Raw genomic sequence first — 14,398 nt, 5'->3', positions numbered from 1 at the left:
TCCCAGGGGTCAGGCACAGGAAGTTCAGTCACACAAAGTTCACTAGTGGTGTGTGCCATGGGTTGATACTGGGGCCCATACAGTAATAATAACATCTTCATTACTGACCTGGAAGGGGTGCACCCTCAGAAGCTTTGCAGATGACAATAACCTAAGAGGGATGCCTGATACCCCAGATGGTTGTGTTGCCATTTGGATTGGCCTCAGAGGATAGAAAAATGAAAAGACGAATGTCAATGATCATGGAATCAAATAATAGTTGAGGTTGGAAGGGACCTCTGGAGGTCACCTCCACCCCTCCCTCCCCCTCCTTGCAGGGTCACCTAGACCATGTCCAAATGGTCCATATTGCCCATGTGGGATTCTGTAAACATCTGCTATATGCTGCTATTAAGGGTTCAGTGGAGACTTGGTCTGATTTAATATGCACCTACCTGCATCCCTTAACAGAATATTCCCTTATTTCATAATATGAACAATATGTTCTGCTAAAAGATCATTTCATCTATTCAACCTATAATAATCAGAGACTTTCTCCAGTTATAGATGGTCCACTCTATCTAATTATAGCCCTACATTATGCATAATTTAGATGCTATGAACATTGTGCTATGTTCACCATTCTGTCTGCCAGCTTTCTGAACTTGTTCAGTAGCTGCTTTTGGAAGAGCAAGGATATGGCTGCTCTGTGGACGGGAAACCTGGGCTCAACCTGCTACTTCAGTACTATCGGTGTCTGCTGCAAAACCAGCTGTCTGGAAAACTACATGCAGGGACCTTTCAAGCAAGGACAAATAGATAATGCGCATGCCAGCATTACAGTAGCTACTGATTGGATTCTGTGAAGAGTCCAAGCACAGAACTGAGACTAGTGTACAGCTCTGGATCTTTGAAATCAGAGTCTAAATGAGAGTCTATTTCCAATTTAGAATTCCTTACATGTAGCAAGTAACATCTCTGCAATGGACCAAACTAACTACGACATTTTTGAGAAAAATGAATCTGAAAGGTTAAACATAAACAGTAAAACCATAATTGCAAGTTAGTTCTGAAAATGGCTGGAAAAGGCAATGTATGAAGGATGTTATTGAAAAGGTATTGTAGCTATGTAACAATCCTCTTAGTCTTTTCATTGCTGTTGTCCTTGTGAAGCTGTGTATAAGCCTTTGGTTTGCTTTAAATCTGTTGTCCTCTTTATCAGATGGTCCTGATGACAACTGAGTAAAAGGACTGACTAGTTCAATAGATCAATCCAATAATTGGCAGGATGTTGTGACACATTTCATGTGGGGAGTATGGGTGTCCAGAATTATCTTTCTCCTCTGTACGCACAAATGCATATGAAAACTGTGTCTGCAGAAACCAATAGCAGATTTAAAACAAAAATTGAAGTTCCTCTGCATAACAGTTCTACCCTCCTGTATATAAATTATCTTTATTGTATATAACTTGTGTCTTTATTGTATATTTAAGATGTGTCTTATTCTAAGGACCAAATTCTGACTGTCTACAAAAGTATTTGCACAGATCTCAGTAGGAACATTTTTGGGGTGAAAATTATTAAAGCTTTAAATTTATTTGGGTACTGAATTTCTGCAAGTTTCAAAAGAAGTACCAAAATAGCTAAAATGTTCTAGACCTAAGGCATTACTCAACATAATATTAAATCGTTGAAATTTGGGCCCTGAACTCATTTGCTGATATCTATTACCCTGCCAGAAAAAAGGTAGAAAGTGGCACTTGCAAATTATATGCTATTCTGGTCTTGTGCACAAGTTACTTCCTCATGAATCTTTGTCAAAACCAGAACAATTTCAAAATTGTATTGTGTCTGAGTCATTGAGGGAGGGTATAGGAAAAAAATTACTCATGTGAGATTTTTTACTACTGTCTGTCTCAGTTCCCCACCAAAGTCAAGAGACACACAGCACTGGGAAGAACCTTCAAGTGCTTTACAGCAGTGCCTGTAAGTAACACTTTAAGGTTAATAAGGAACTTTGGACAGTGATCATGGACTGAGCTAGCTGTTCTAAGGTAAAAGGACTTGCTTTAAGTTAACTGTTGTCACCTTACCGATTGGAGAGTCTATTCCTAAAGTTTGTGAAACTATTTACTCCTAAACTCTCCCAAAAGTATGTGTAGAGCCATTCTGTGTAGGAGAGGGACTATGTAATCTCACATGCTCCCTTCCTTCCCTCACACTAGAATTTTCTGTGTTTTGTAGAGTTGTTTTTGGAAATAGGCAAATTGCCATTTGGGTTTCCCAAACTGGGCCTACATTCCTTCCTGTGTTTTAAGGGAAGAATATCTGTAGATTTATTGCATCACAGCTTCCTAACACAGCCCATAGGGTTGTGAGAAAATTTGATTTCTTTTTCTATGTCCCTTCCATAGCTGTCCATCTTCCATGGGTGCCCAAAACATCTTTTCTGTGTCCTTCTCTGAGTACCCAGCTCAGTGAAATACAGCCTGTGCTGGCAATTAGGGAACAAAGGGAGAGGTTCATCTTCCCAGGCTTTGGATAGCTCTGTCTGAGTAACTCAGACACTTTTCACAATTGAGCTAAAGTTCTCATAGAATGCAATCCATCTTCTGTGAGGGTGGACTTCTAAAACAGGTCTGAAGTAATGGTTCTGGGTGGCTGCCCTTTCCTCTTCATTGACATACAGACAGCTCAGAAGTGGACATCACAGAATCACAGAAGACTTGGGTTAGAACCCTTTTTGAAGATCATCAAGTCCAACCTCCAGCTTTAGACATCTCATATATATGACATTTAATCAACTTGTGGTATCCTAGAGAACTTGTCATATTGTGTAGTGCTAAGAATTATCCCAAGCTATTTTCAATACATGAAGAAAAAGAGATCTCACTCAGTTGCTATTTTTGCATGTTTGTTTTTCCTTGTGTATAAATCGTTATATTTGCATTGCTGTGTTGTTTAGTATTTCAAGTTCCTATGTGCACATACATGATTAGATATTTTAGTCATCCCTTCTGTTTAATGCGTTTAGTACCATTTACTTTCTTTCCTCATGCAGCTAAAAGCAAATAATATGAACTTGAGAAATTGTGAGGGTGTCAATGAAGCCCTGGGGATAGCTGCAGTAATGCTGCTGGATTTTTTATTTGGCTGCTATTTCTCTGTTGAATGCCCTGTATTGACCAAAAGAAATAGTGTGGGACTCCCTCCTGTATTTTTGCTTTTACTATGCCATAGTTCAGTACTGGATTTTTTGACGGCATCCAAAAAAGGGAAGTAATTTTCTTGCATTTCCATGTAACTGATTCAGGCTAGAAAAGAAGGCTCCTGAAACTGCCAAAAAAGGAAATATTTCTTTTAAAAGTCTTATTGTGTGCTTTCTATTCTTTAATTCCTGTATAAAATCCCAACAGGATTTGAGGCAAAGATCACTGTGAAGCTGGGTGTCAATGTTTTTCTTAATAAGATTCTGTTTTTATGTATAAGGATCCTGCACACTGTTCTGGGCAAAGGGCCTGCCAAACTTCCATACTGCTCCTGAGATCAGCCCAAACAACAGTGCTGTGCAGAGAAAGTTATATATCAGACTTGATGTGAAGATGCAAAAACTGGGTGGTACTTTCAGTCCTAAATCAATGGCTGTTGTAATCCCCAGGCTTTGCCTGACTTAGGTCTGGATCAAAATAGAAAGTAGACTTAGAGATCTGACTCCTTTTGTCATGCTTTGCCAAATCAGCTGTGTCTCTGTTAAAAACCCCTAATTATTTAGCAAATCCTATTCTTTTACTCACTATATATTTTTAGGAGATACCTGCTTCTTCCTTTGTATTAAAAATTGGCAAGGTGTTTGCATGAGTGACTAATCCACATACTAGACATATAGACCTGCTGTTCATCTCTAAGCAAGCAACCTATGTAGAAAAGATTTCATAAATACTCTCCGAAAATATTTAGAGTTTCAATCTATAGCAGTTGGACTAGATTATTGTTGTTGGCCCTTTCCAACTCAATTGCCCTGTTCTATTCCATTCTATCTGTAGCAAGGCCATCATCAGCTGCAGCGTGAGCAAGGGACTAGGGCAGGACCAAGCTGGTAGCAGAGGCAGCCACAACTGCTTGGAGGATGAATATGGAGGAGTCTCCACAGAAGGCAAGGAGGAATTCATACATTACATAAACACATGCTTTTAAAAAAATTACATAGCTCCAGCACAGGGGTCATGGCTGAGCTGGAAGGACATTTCTAAGGGACTCTTGATGCTTTGTACTTATCTTCTGCTTCCTCAAATCTGTAGCCATATCTGAAAAAACACAAACAGGAACTTAAAATGCTTTTAAATTTGTCTTTTTATTTTAAAATGAAACTAGAAAAATGCCTTTTAAATATGTTGCATTAAATTCAGTACATCACAAGTCTTAAGAACTGTGGCCCAACCTCCTTGCCGGAGAAGCTCCTTTGGAGGATTTGTTTTTATAATTACTCCTGCCAGCATGCCATATGGTAGAAGAATATCATGCTTCAGAGTTGAGTAAATATTTCCTAGAGAGGGAAACTAAAGCATAGAGAGGTTCCCCTTGGACCCAACTAAAAAATCAGTTACAGAATCAGAACTAGAGCACAAGAATTTCCAGCTCCCCTCTGTGGGAGGGGGAGTTTTTCATCACTAGAAACTATGGAGGAAAGAAATTGGCAGTTCAGAGCAAGAAACAGCTTTCCAAGAATCATTCTTTCCTTATGCTACATAAATAGTGGCAGCAGCCCCCACCTTAGTTCATGTTACAGGACAGGAGAAAAAGTATTTTGCTTCAGACTGCAATTGAAATGAAGGTTTTGTTCTTGTCAGCCTCCTGTTATAATTTCTAACTGCACCAAACAGCCTCAGGAAACTTTTGTGATTTATGTTTTTAAGAAGAATCATTCCAGAAAGCTCTCACAATTTACTATTTCTTGAAGTTCTGAATTAGCTCTTTAGTGATGCCAAGAATTTATTTCTACCTCTAAGCCAGAGTATTATTTTCCTTTCCCAAGCATTCACAGCTGTGTAAGTGCCTAGTGAGAGAAGAATGTCAGCCTCCAAAGATTTTTTTTCAGCTTTAGAGTTTTCGTCCTTTGAGTGGTTCTCCTGTACTCAGTGCTGAATATCTATACCTATTGCTGATGCCTCATGTGGGGAAAACTGAGGTGTCAGACAAGCCAGAGAAATGCACACTGTGAGCCTGACTCTTACCCTGGAAAGGTTTAAGCTTAGAGATGGGCTTTTGAGGGGATGAGGATGCTCCCTTTGTGACCTCCAATGACCATGAAGAGACACCTGAGCATCCATGCCACAGGCTCCAAAATTACAAAATGCGTCTTTACAATGACTTTCCTGCCTTAAAGCTCTGGGTTCACGCAGGTCAGGACAAACCTATCATATATGTTCTGAATACTGCAGGAATCTCATGTAACAGGACTGAATCTGTTCAGAAAATGGGACTTTTTGATTCTTTTTGAGTTCTGCCCATATTTTGCAAGTCTCCAGCCTCCCAGTCCAGAGTACTTTATTAAATCTAGGGATGCAGTCATGCCAAAATCCCAGTCACATATTGCAGCCGTTTACTGAATGCTTATAAGCATTAACCCAAATTCACCATACCCATACATACAAATGCTCAAAACCATGTAAAAACTGTGCCTGAGAACAGCTGTGAAATTGGTGCTGCTAAAGAAAACTGAAAATGTGTTATTTTCTTATACAGATGTTTTGGACAATATGAGATAAATAGCCTTCTTGCTTTTTATTTTGTTAAGGTTTCTTAAATCAAGAACAGAATGCCAGATGTATTCACTGTGCAAGGCAATTTTTCTTAGATCTACAAAGAAGTTGTGGCAGCACATACTGTTTAACGATCTGATCACGGAGGTTTCAGGATTTGCTGACAAGGTTTGCTGGCTGTTAGGTCTGGTTCTGCTTGATTTCAGGACCATAAACCTCTCCTTTTAGATTATGTTTCCTAAAAACATCTTTCAGTAGAAAAAGGACAAAGCAGACCATCCATATAAGCAGAAGGGCGGCTCTGCTCATAGCAGAGCTGGAGTGTGCTAACTCTCCTCCCCATTTCACTTGCAGCACCTTCCCAAACATGGAAGGTTTCTTCTACTTACTTCTAGGGCATTCTGCGAAGGAGCTGTTAATTGCTCTCGTACTTCATTTACAACTGAGTTCACTTAGGCACTGGAGGGGAGCAATTTTCTCAGCCTTCCTAGGCCCTGTGATAGTGCTAGGAATTAAACCCCCCCCAAGGGCCTACTGCCCACTGCTTGCCTGTGTGAAGTGGTTAAACACAAAAAACACTCAGCATTTTTCAGAATAGTCCTCAGCACTAAAAAGGATCAAGCCCAAGTAAGGCCAAGGAAAAGCAGCACATCAGTACAACAAGGTCCCAGCTGGTGATGGATGCTTGCTCCCATAATATTCAGCTCCTGTCCTGTTGCGCACAAAGGAGATAATGACACAACTAATAACTAATTACAATGAGAAGGAGGGAGAAATGGTGCAGTGAATGCTAGCAGGATTCATAAAGGCTAATGCTAATAAAATACAGTATGTGTACAAAATTATAGTTTAGTTCCTGGCTACCTGCTGTGCTCAAGGTAAGCAAAAGACAAAGTAATATCTTCAGGATGTATTTTACAAAGACAACTATTCCTTATTTAAGATAAATTTTCCACTGTTTATTTTATTTAATTATTATCTCATTTATTCTAGAATGTTAAAATACTAATATGCATGTGAATTGACCTTGCATCTTTGGACAAATTGCACTATAAATATTATATTATAACATCTCCCATCAAACTGAATTGAATCACAGAAATACTCTGTAATTTACATAACGGGCTTACTGGTAAGCAGGACAGATGGTGACAAGCACAAGCAATTAGGCTTAATAAGGGTTAAACACAAAATGGTAAGGTTGGAAGGGGGCACAGTGAGTCAGTCATCTGCTTCAACCCCCCTGCTCAGGCAGGGTCATCCCAGAGCACATGGCACAGGATTGAATCCAGGTGGTTCTTGAGTATCTCCAGTGATGGAGATTTCACAACCTCTCTGGGAGCCTTTCCCAGTGCCTGGTCACACTCACAGTTATGAGAGGCTGGAATGATTGATGTCTCCAGATGTTTTGGGGTGCATGTGTGTGGGGGAAGGGGCAGGTGGAGCCTTGCCCTGATGAGGAAGTGCCCAGCCCTACAGCCCCAACCCCAGAGCCTGTATCACAGCCTGGCAGTGGCTCCAGTCCCTGGCACACTGGAGGCAAAGCTGCACATGCCGCCCCTGGAGCCCCTTACTCACCTCCTGAGTGACCAAATGACTGGGAGTCCCCCCTGGGGGAAGGGCCAAGGGGTGTTTAAAGGGCAACATGAGGCAAGCATGTCTTGACTCTACAGCCTCTTGGAATTTCTATCAGCTGCACACCACTGGAATCCAGGAGTGGGAGTTTTGTGGCTCCTCTTCTATGTATCTGTGTATTTTCTTTCTGTTCTAATTCTTTCTTCTCAGAATTTTTGTGTAACTTAACATCAGTTTCCTAAGTTAATGCTTTGAGAAGTGTTTTATATTGATTGAATGTTGCACTAAATATTTTGTCAAAGTTCTCTGATTTTCTAAGTCGCCAGCAAAGCTTTTTAGTTGTTTTGACCTCTTGAGAATATCGTGTCCATATTTGTCCTGTGCATCTAACTCAGAGCTTACATGAACAACTGTAAGCCCTTCTAAGAGCCATGTTGAACAAGGGTTTTGGGGATCTTACAAGAGTAAAGAAGTTTTTCCTCAAGTTCTGGTGGAACTTTCTGTGCATCAGTTTCTGCCCATTGGCTCTTGTCCTGTTGCTTGGCATCACTGAGAAGAGCCTTGAGACATTCCCTTCAGCTCCTCATATACATTAATGAGATTCCCCTCTCAATGATCTCTTCTGAAGGCTGAACGGGCTCAGCTCCCTCAGCCTGTCCTCCTGAGAGAGATGCTCCAGTTCCCTCATCATGTTTATAGCCCTTCACTGAGCCTGTTTCAGGAGCTCCAAGTCTCTCTTGTACTGAGGAGCCCAGAACTGGACACAGCACTCCAGATGTGCCTCGCCAGGGCAGAGCAGAGGGGCAGGATCACCTCCCTCAGCCTGCTGTGAATGTTCTTCTTAATGCACTCCAGGATTGGCCTTCTTGGCCATGAGGCACCCTGCTGGCTCATGGACAGCTTGTTGGATATGGACAAATTTGTAGGTGTGCTACTCCAGGGGAGACCCAAAGAAGGAATGGTGCCTCTGAGGCACAATTCCTTTGCTCTGTATTAACCTACCTCCACCTGAAGAAGCTGTGCTTCATTCCCCATCCCCAGGCAGTGTGCACATGCTGCTTTGCCAGCTCCTTCCTCCCTGGCAGCTGCTCTGGCTGCTCCCCGCAGATTGAGCCATGCTCCCCTTCATGGGGCTACCAATAGGAAGTTTCTGTGCTCCTCTCTTTCCCTTCTTGGTGCTTACAAGGCAAAGCTAGCATCTGTGGGGAGCAGTGGGTGCTACAGGAGGCTGGTCTCTTTCTTATACATGCACTCACACCCACCCACACATACACATGTGCATGTGAACTATTGTCTCTACATAGCAAATGAGAAATCAGTGTGCAAAATATAAAAGGGCAAAAGATAAAAATGCTTTTAGAGTCACCTCTTCAGTATTTATATCTGTGATATTGGAGACAAATATTTTGGTCTCATGTGTGGTGGTTCACCCTCATGTCAGATTGTGCAGTGTGAAGAAGTATCAGACAGTCAGTTAAAAGCACATCATTGTCATTAGTGTGACCCTGTAAATAACAGTGTTTTTCTTTTCCTTTCCTTTTAGTTTGAGCCATTGCAGTGTCAGCAACAATCAGAAGAAAATGCAAAAATTCATCTCAATAGCTCAGAATGCATGGGAAATTTTTATATCTGAAAGGAAGCCTGGCTGGAAGTATCAGATGCAGCTTTTTGCAGTTTGCTCTGCAGTTGGCTTCCTCTCCAGCTTTTTGTTTTTCCTTAGCATGCACTTCTCCTTGGCACACCATTCCTTGGGGCCCTTACTGATTTCTGGATTCATCTGGATTTTGTTTTCTATCATACTCTTTTGTTTCAAGCATCTGCGCTGTTTCAGTGTTCTGTTCCTCCTTTCTTGTGGACTGAAAAATGGCAGGGATGCTCTTATTACTGCTGGCATGGGTGTTGTTGTGGCCAGCAATATTCAAAATATTTTTCACAATCTAAAGGTTCTGGCAGACAGTATAACCTGTCATTTAAAGCAGGAGCAATTTGCCTTGATAAAATATTATATTGAGGCAATAAAATGGATTTATGAGGTGGCCAAGCTTCCTGCTGAGCTACCTAAAGATATAGTGGTCCTAAAGCACGAATTCACATCATCTTATTCAATTTTAGATGATGCATTAAAACAAGAGCTAAATGACACAGAGCAAGAAATTCAGAGAATTGCTAACCAGATATCTTTTATGTTGACTATACTGCCCTATATAGGTCAGAAAATATTGCCTGTATTTGGGGTTTTTCTAGTTTCTTTTGGAACTGGCCTCTTTATCAAAAAATTTGTGGGTTCTCATAGTACCAAATTTAAGAATACTTATATCACAAAACAGTTCATTGCATTTGATGAGCAGCAAAAGCAACAGCAAAGACCCTGTCTTCTGCCACTTAACAGAAAAGAGAGAAAAGATTATGTGATGATCCCATCCTTCTTCTTCACAAGAAAGGACAGGAAAAAAATGCTGCGTTATTTTCTCCCTATAATTATTCATCTTTGCATCTGGCTTCTGTTTGCTGCAGTAGACTCTTTGTTTTATTTGTTAATTATTTCTGTGAACAAATATCTCCAAGAAGTACCGGATCTAGACATTCAACTCAGTCTCTTTCAGAATGTAAGTACTTATCAGTACCATATATTTCTTAGTTTATTGCTGAAAAATTTCTCTAAATCTTCAGCAGTTGCAAGAGCAAACATATAGCAATGAGCCATCAATTCTTTCCTGGAATATCATTCATTTCAAAAAGGGTCATTGCCTCAACATACATTGGTTGGATGGAACCAGACAGCTCTTTCCAGAGCATTGTCATATTTCTAGAGAATGGTAAATTTAAGAAGAAGGATTTTCATTCCTCCATTTATACATATGAAGAAAACCAGAGGCTTGAAATTGGAAACTCACAGAACTGAAATTTGGGAAGCACTACTTTTTATAGTCAAAAGTCACTGTGACACTGATGTAAGAGATGTCTACCTTTCTTTTACTGAGTATTGTGAGGATGCATCATTGCTTGTATGGATGGGCGCATACACACAAAATAATGACTTGTTGCCAAAATCTCCAGGTTCCTCTAGCAGGAGCAGCAGCATAGAGAACCATAGATTAGCTAGGTTGGGAGATAAGTCTGGAGGCCATCAAGACCAACCTCATGATCAAACCAAGGACAACTGGTTAGAGCATGGTTCTAATAGCACCAAGTTTTAATGGTGTTGTTTGGTCAAATATTGGACTCAATGATCTTGGAGGTCTTTTCCAATATTAATTGTTCTATGATTCTGTGACCTTTCAGTCGTGCACTGTTCAGGGAGAAGAGAAAATTAGGACAAAGTGAAGGAAATACATTTTTTGTTTACTCTTCAGTTGATCAAACAATAGAACAAGTTTCTGAGATAGGTTGTAGGATGTCCATTCCTGAAGATAATAAGGAGCCAATTGATCACAACCCTAATCAACCTGTTGTTGTGCGCTTTGCTGTGTACTCACTATTTGCTGTGTATTTTTGTGTGTGGTTTTGCCTGTGTTTCTATCCTTTGTACCTTGAAGGCAACCTCTTATCATGAGGAGCTGCCTTGGGTGTGACCTGAGTCAGGGCAAAGGAGCTTAGTCCCACTACCCGTGGACGGAAGTCCTGAGCACTATGCCTGGCTGATTCATGGCTCCTGTGCTATGAATTTTCTCTCTTTGTGTGCATCATTCACTCATGTGGAAAGCTGCTTGACTCTTTCAAAACAGAAAACTAATGCCATCATCAGATTGTTTCTAGTTCCCCAAGGAAAGCTAAGTACATTAAAATGTAAAATTTAATCTCAACAGATTTGTAATATCATGCCTCAAGGCTGCTGAGGCCAGGGAGTCCAGGAAGCTGGGTGAGCAGGACAGACTCAGACACTTGAGATGTTTATTAATTAGCATGAACAGTAAAATTCTTCATGCACTAGTACTCCTGTTTCATACCGAGTTCCTAATGAAGATTTTTCTTGCCTATACATCAGTTCAGTTTAGGGATAAAATGGCCTGAGATAGTTTGGAACAGGATAATGTCAAGGAAGGGCTAACAGGCTGAAGATGGGTAGCATGCTTTGGGAACTTCATTTGTCCAATGAACATCTAACAGAAGTGCTTGGCCTCTGTAGGGTGATTAGAAAAGCCACAAGGAAGACTTTATTATTCCTTTGACATGATCAGAAAAGAGGCTGGGTTATTCAGTGACTCTACAGTGTTCTAATTCACAGAACAGAAAGTTGCCTGATAGTATGGTCCCAGCAGCACAGTCTAATTTACCCTTCTTATTGAGCTTTTCAGTCCACAAGCAGTGAAAGACATCAGCTAAGCAGAGGCAGCTATAAGAGGAGGTCAGGCAGCCTCATTTGTGTGACAGCCTTTGGTCAGAGCACTGCCTGGTCCAGTGCGTGGCTGCAGAGAGGGGACAGAGCTTAGTGCCATGTGGGCATGGCTGGGTTGCTGTTCTAGACCACGCACAACATCACTGCAGGTGTGGTTTCAGGGGGAAAAAAAGGTGAGCACCCTGATCATGCGACGTTTTTGCCTCCCTCTCTCCATTGGGAAGGTTGTCAGGATCAGCCCTGCCCCTCTGCTGCCCATTGCCCTCCTGTTCATCCAAGACTTGACTCAGGCACACGGTGCTGAGAAGCAGCTGCGGGGAACAGAGTGGCAGAAGTGAGCTTGAGCCCAGCCAAGTCTGAGCTGAGCTGAAAGGAGCTGAAAGGAGCTGAGTGGAGCTGGGTGGAGCTGGAGGAGCAGTCAGTAGCACCAGTACTGGAAACTGCTGCACAGAGTTGAGTCCAGTGTCCGAAGCGGTGGCGCAGTGTGGCGAGGACAATCATACTTTCATACTTTCAGGGGTTTGTCTGCTGTTGTTTTCTGCTGTCTCAGGCTCAGGCACAGAGAGAGTGCTGTGGTGAGTGACTGCCACCTTGTCTTTGTCTGGGGACAGCCACGTGGTGCCGGGCATAGGAAGAGCCATCATCCTGGCTTTGTCCCAGGGCCACGTGGAACTAAGTCGAGATGGTGAATACCTTTTGTAGGTAAACCACCTTCTCTTTTTATGTACTTTTGTTAATAATATTGCTGCTGTTACTGTGCATGTCTTATTCCATTGCTTGCTGCTTTCAGTAACTTGCTATCTCCACCCATAGTCTCTGCCTTTGTCCCTATCTTACTGGAAGGGGAGAGGTTTATTTGGAGTTTAATTTCTGGCTGTTGTGGAACCATGGTGTGGAAGCACTGCTGATCATGTGCTGAGACAAAACCAAAGGGACAGACACTCTGCTCTGCAGTTTTACTCTCAACGAAGGACCCCCCAACAGGGCATCCAAGCAGAGTCATAGGAGTGGAAAAATACTAAACTATTATAACAACATTAGCTAAATATTTCCCTGTCAGAGCCACTGAGAAGGTAAGTTTTTAACGATCCAAAGTTCTGGACATTGTCCACCAAGAGAAATTGTGTAAATAGAGTCCAAAACATTTATAAATAGCCAATATATATATTGTTTTGAGCATACTGTATATAGACACTGGATGGTCTAGACGATTTAGAGTCCTTTGTAAATCTGAATGTCCAGTGGAAGAAATATTAAGAAAGGAGGGAATCTGTCTTATAATCAACACCTTTTTTTCCACTTTTCTTGTGCAGAAGAATGAGAAAAGCTATATAATTTCTATGAAGGAGCATATTGGCAAGACTGATTCTTTCAAGATCCCTTTGGTTAAGCAAAACTGCATCCCTCATCCCGAGCTTGCTCTCTCCACAACATGGATTCAGCTTGGAGTCATCATCTTCTTCTTAATAATTTTTGGGTTATTCTCTGGCCTCCTGACCCAACTTAAAATACTCGTGTCAACTTCCTTTTATCCTGATACTGAGATGAAACGGATACATTATTTACATGCAAAATTACTCAAAAAAAGAAAAAAGCTACAAGAGAAAACTGGGAAGAACATGTTTGCAAGAACGGTAAGCCATGAGCTCTGGGGAAAAAAATAAATCCTCCAACTGGGTGGTAGCCAGATGCAGGAAATACTTAAACACTTGTTAACTTCAATTATGTGCTAATAGACTTTCCCCAATGCTCAGGAGCCAGACACACATTGCCTAATGGTAAGATTAGATCATCTAATAGTTTTGTTCTGTACTTCAGCACACATGCCTCAGACATGACATTGGTATACTCAAATGACTATGTACTGGTAAGAAAATACTTCTCAGATTCAGAGTCCTCCAGAGAAGAAACTTTTCATGAACATATGAAAAGCACTTAGAGTATTCCTGAATTTAGATAGCAAGTGCTAGGCAGTAAGAGCAGCCCTAAATGTAGAGAAAGATATTCTGATATTGCTTAGCAATATGGAAGGTGGTATATTTCTATTTTAAAACACAGTATGACTGCATATACTATTAGGAAACAGAACTTTTGCTTGCAAAAACATTTATCCTGTACACATATACATATACACATGCACACACACACAGACACACTAATGGAAACAACTAGCACACATGCATATACCTATGGCATGTCCAGATAGAAAGCTGCAGACATATAGTTTGTTTAAGTTCATTTTTTTAACAGCGTTCAATACTGAATATACAGGGTATCAGTGTCTGGGTGATCTTAACTCAGTGATACTATCATACAGATCATATTTCTGTTTTTTCAGGTCAACTTTTGGTTTCCAATACTCAAGGCAAGAGAGGCAGTGAGGAAGAAAGAAAGGAGTATAGCAGAATGACAGGATGATGTGAAAGAGACCAAGTGAATCTTTGGATATGGCTGAGATGCTTTAGCTCCACCTGTTTTTTGCATCATTTTTCCTATAGAATGTCAATTGTAAAATGTAAAAATGTCACACTCAAAGGCTGAGCAGCAGTATTTTGGAAAAGATGCCATTGTGGATAGTGTGCAGTTCACCACAGATCACTCTGGATTGCATTAACAGTTGTTTTTCAGCTTGGGGTTTGCATTATCTGGTACTTGAGAAAATCGTGGATGATCTGTAATTCTGTCTAAAGCAATAAAATAGTCTGGACCTTTTAGGTCTACACCAGAAACCTCTTTGGATTGAGCTAA

General features: G+C 41.0%; 1 protein-coding gene across 1 annotated transcript; it reads left to right on the top strand.

Annotated features, from left to right (window-relative positions):
- The first annotated feature begins 8,894 nt into the window (after positions 1-8,894).
- On the top strand, positions 8,895-14,060 carry DCSTAMP (dendrocyte expressed seven transmembrane protein). The gene is made up of 3 exons (XM_036379058.1): positions 8,895-9,920; positions 12,964-13,284; positions 13,989-14,060. Exons 1-3 carry the CDS (start codon positions 8,895-8,897, stop codon positions 14,058-14,060), a joined length of 1,419 nt encoding a protein of 472 aa, XP_036234951.1.
- Positions 14,061-14,398: the final 338 nt, after the last annotated feature.

This window comes from Molothrus ater, chromosome 1, assembly GCF_012460135.2.
Source record: "Molothrus ater isolate BHLD 08-10-18 breed brown headed cowbird chromosome 1, BPBGC_Mater_1.1, whole genome shotgun sequence".
Classification (NCBI taxonomy): Eukaryota; Metazoa; Chordata; class Aves; order Passeriformes; family Icteridae; genus Molothrus; species Molothrus ater.
This window is presented reverse-complemented; position numbering and strand designations above follow the sequence as displayed.

What these genes read in the sequence shown, in the direction of transcription:
- DCSTAMP (XM_036379058.1), top strand. Translation starts at nt 8,895, where the DNA reads ATGCAAAAATTCATCTCAATAGCTCAGAATGCATGGGAAATTTTTATA. An exon ending in AACTCAGTCTCTTTCAGAAT is followed by an intron (nt 9,921 to 12,963) that starts GTAAGTACTTAT and finishes TTTCTTGTGCAG; the next exon opens with AAGAATGAGAAAAGCTATAT. An exon ending in AGAACATGTTTGCAAGAACG is followed by an intron (nt 13,285 to 13,988) that starts GTAAGCCATGAG and finishes CTGTTTTTTCAG; the next exon opens with GTCAACTTTTGGTTTCCAAT.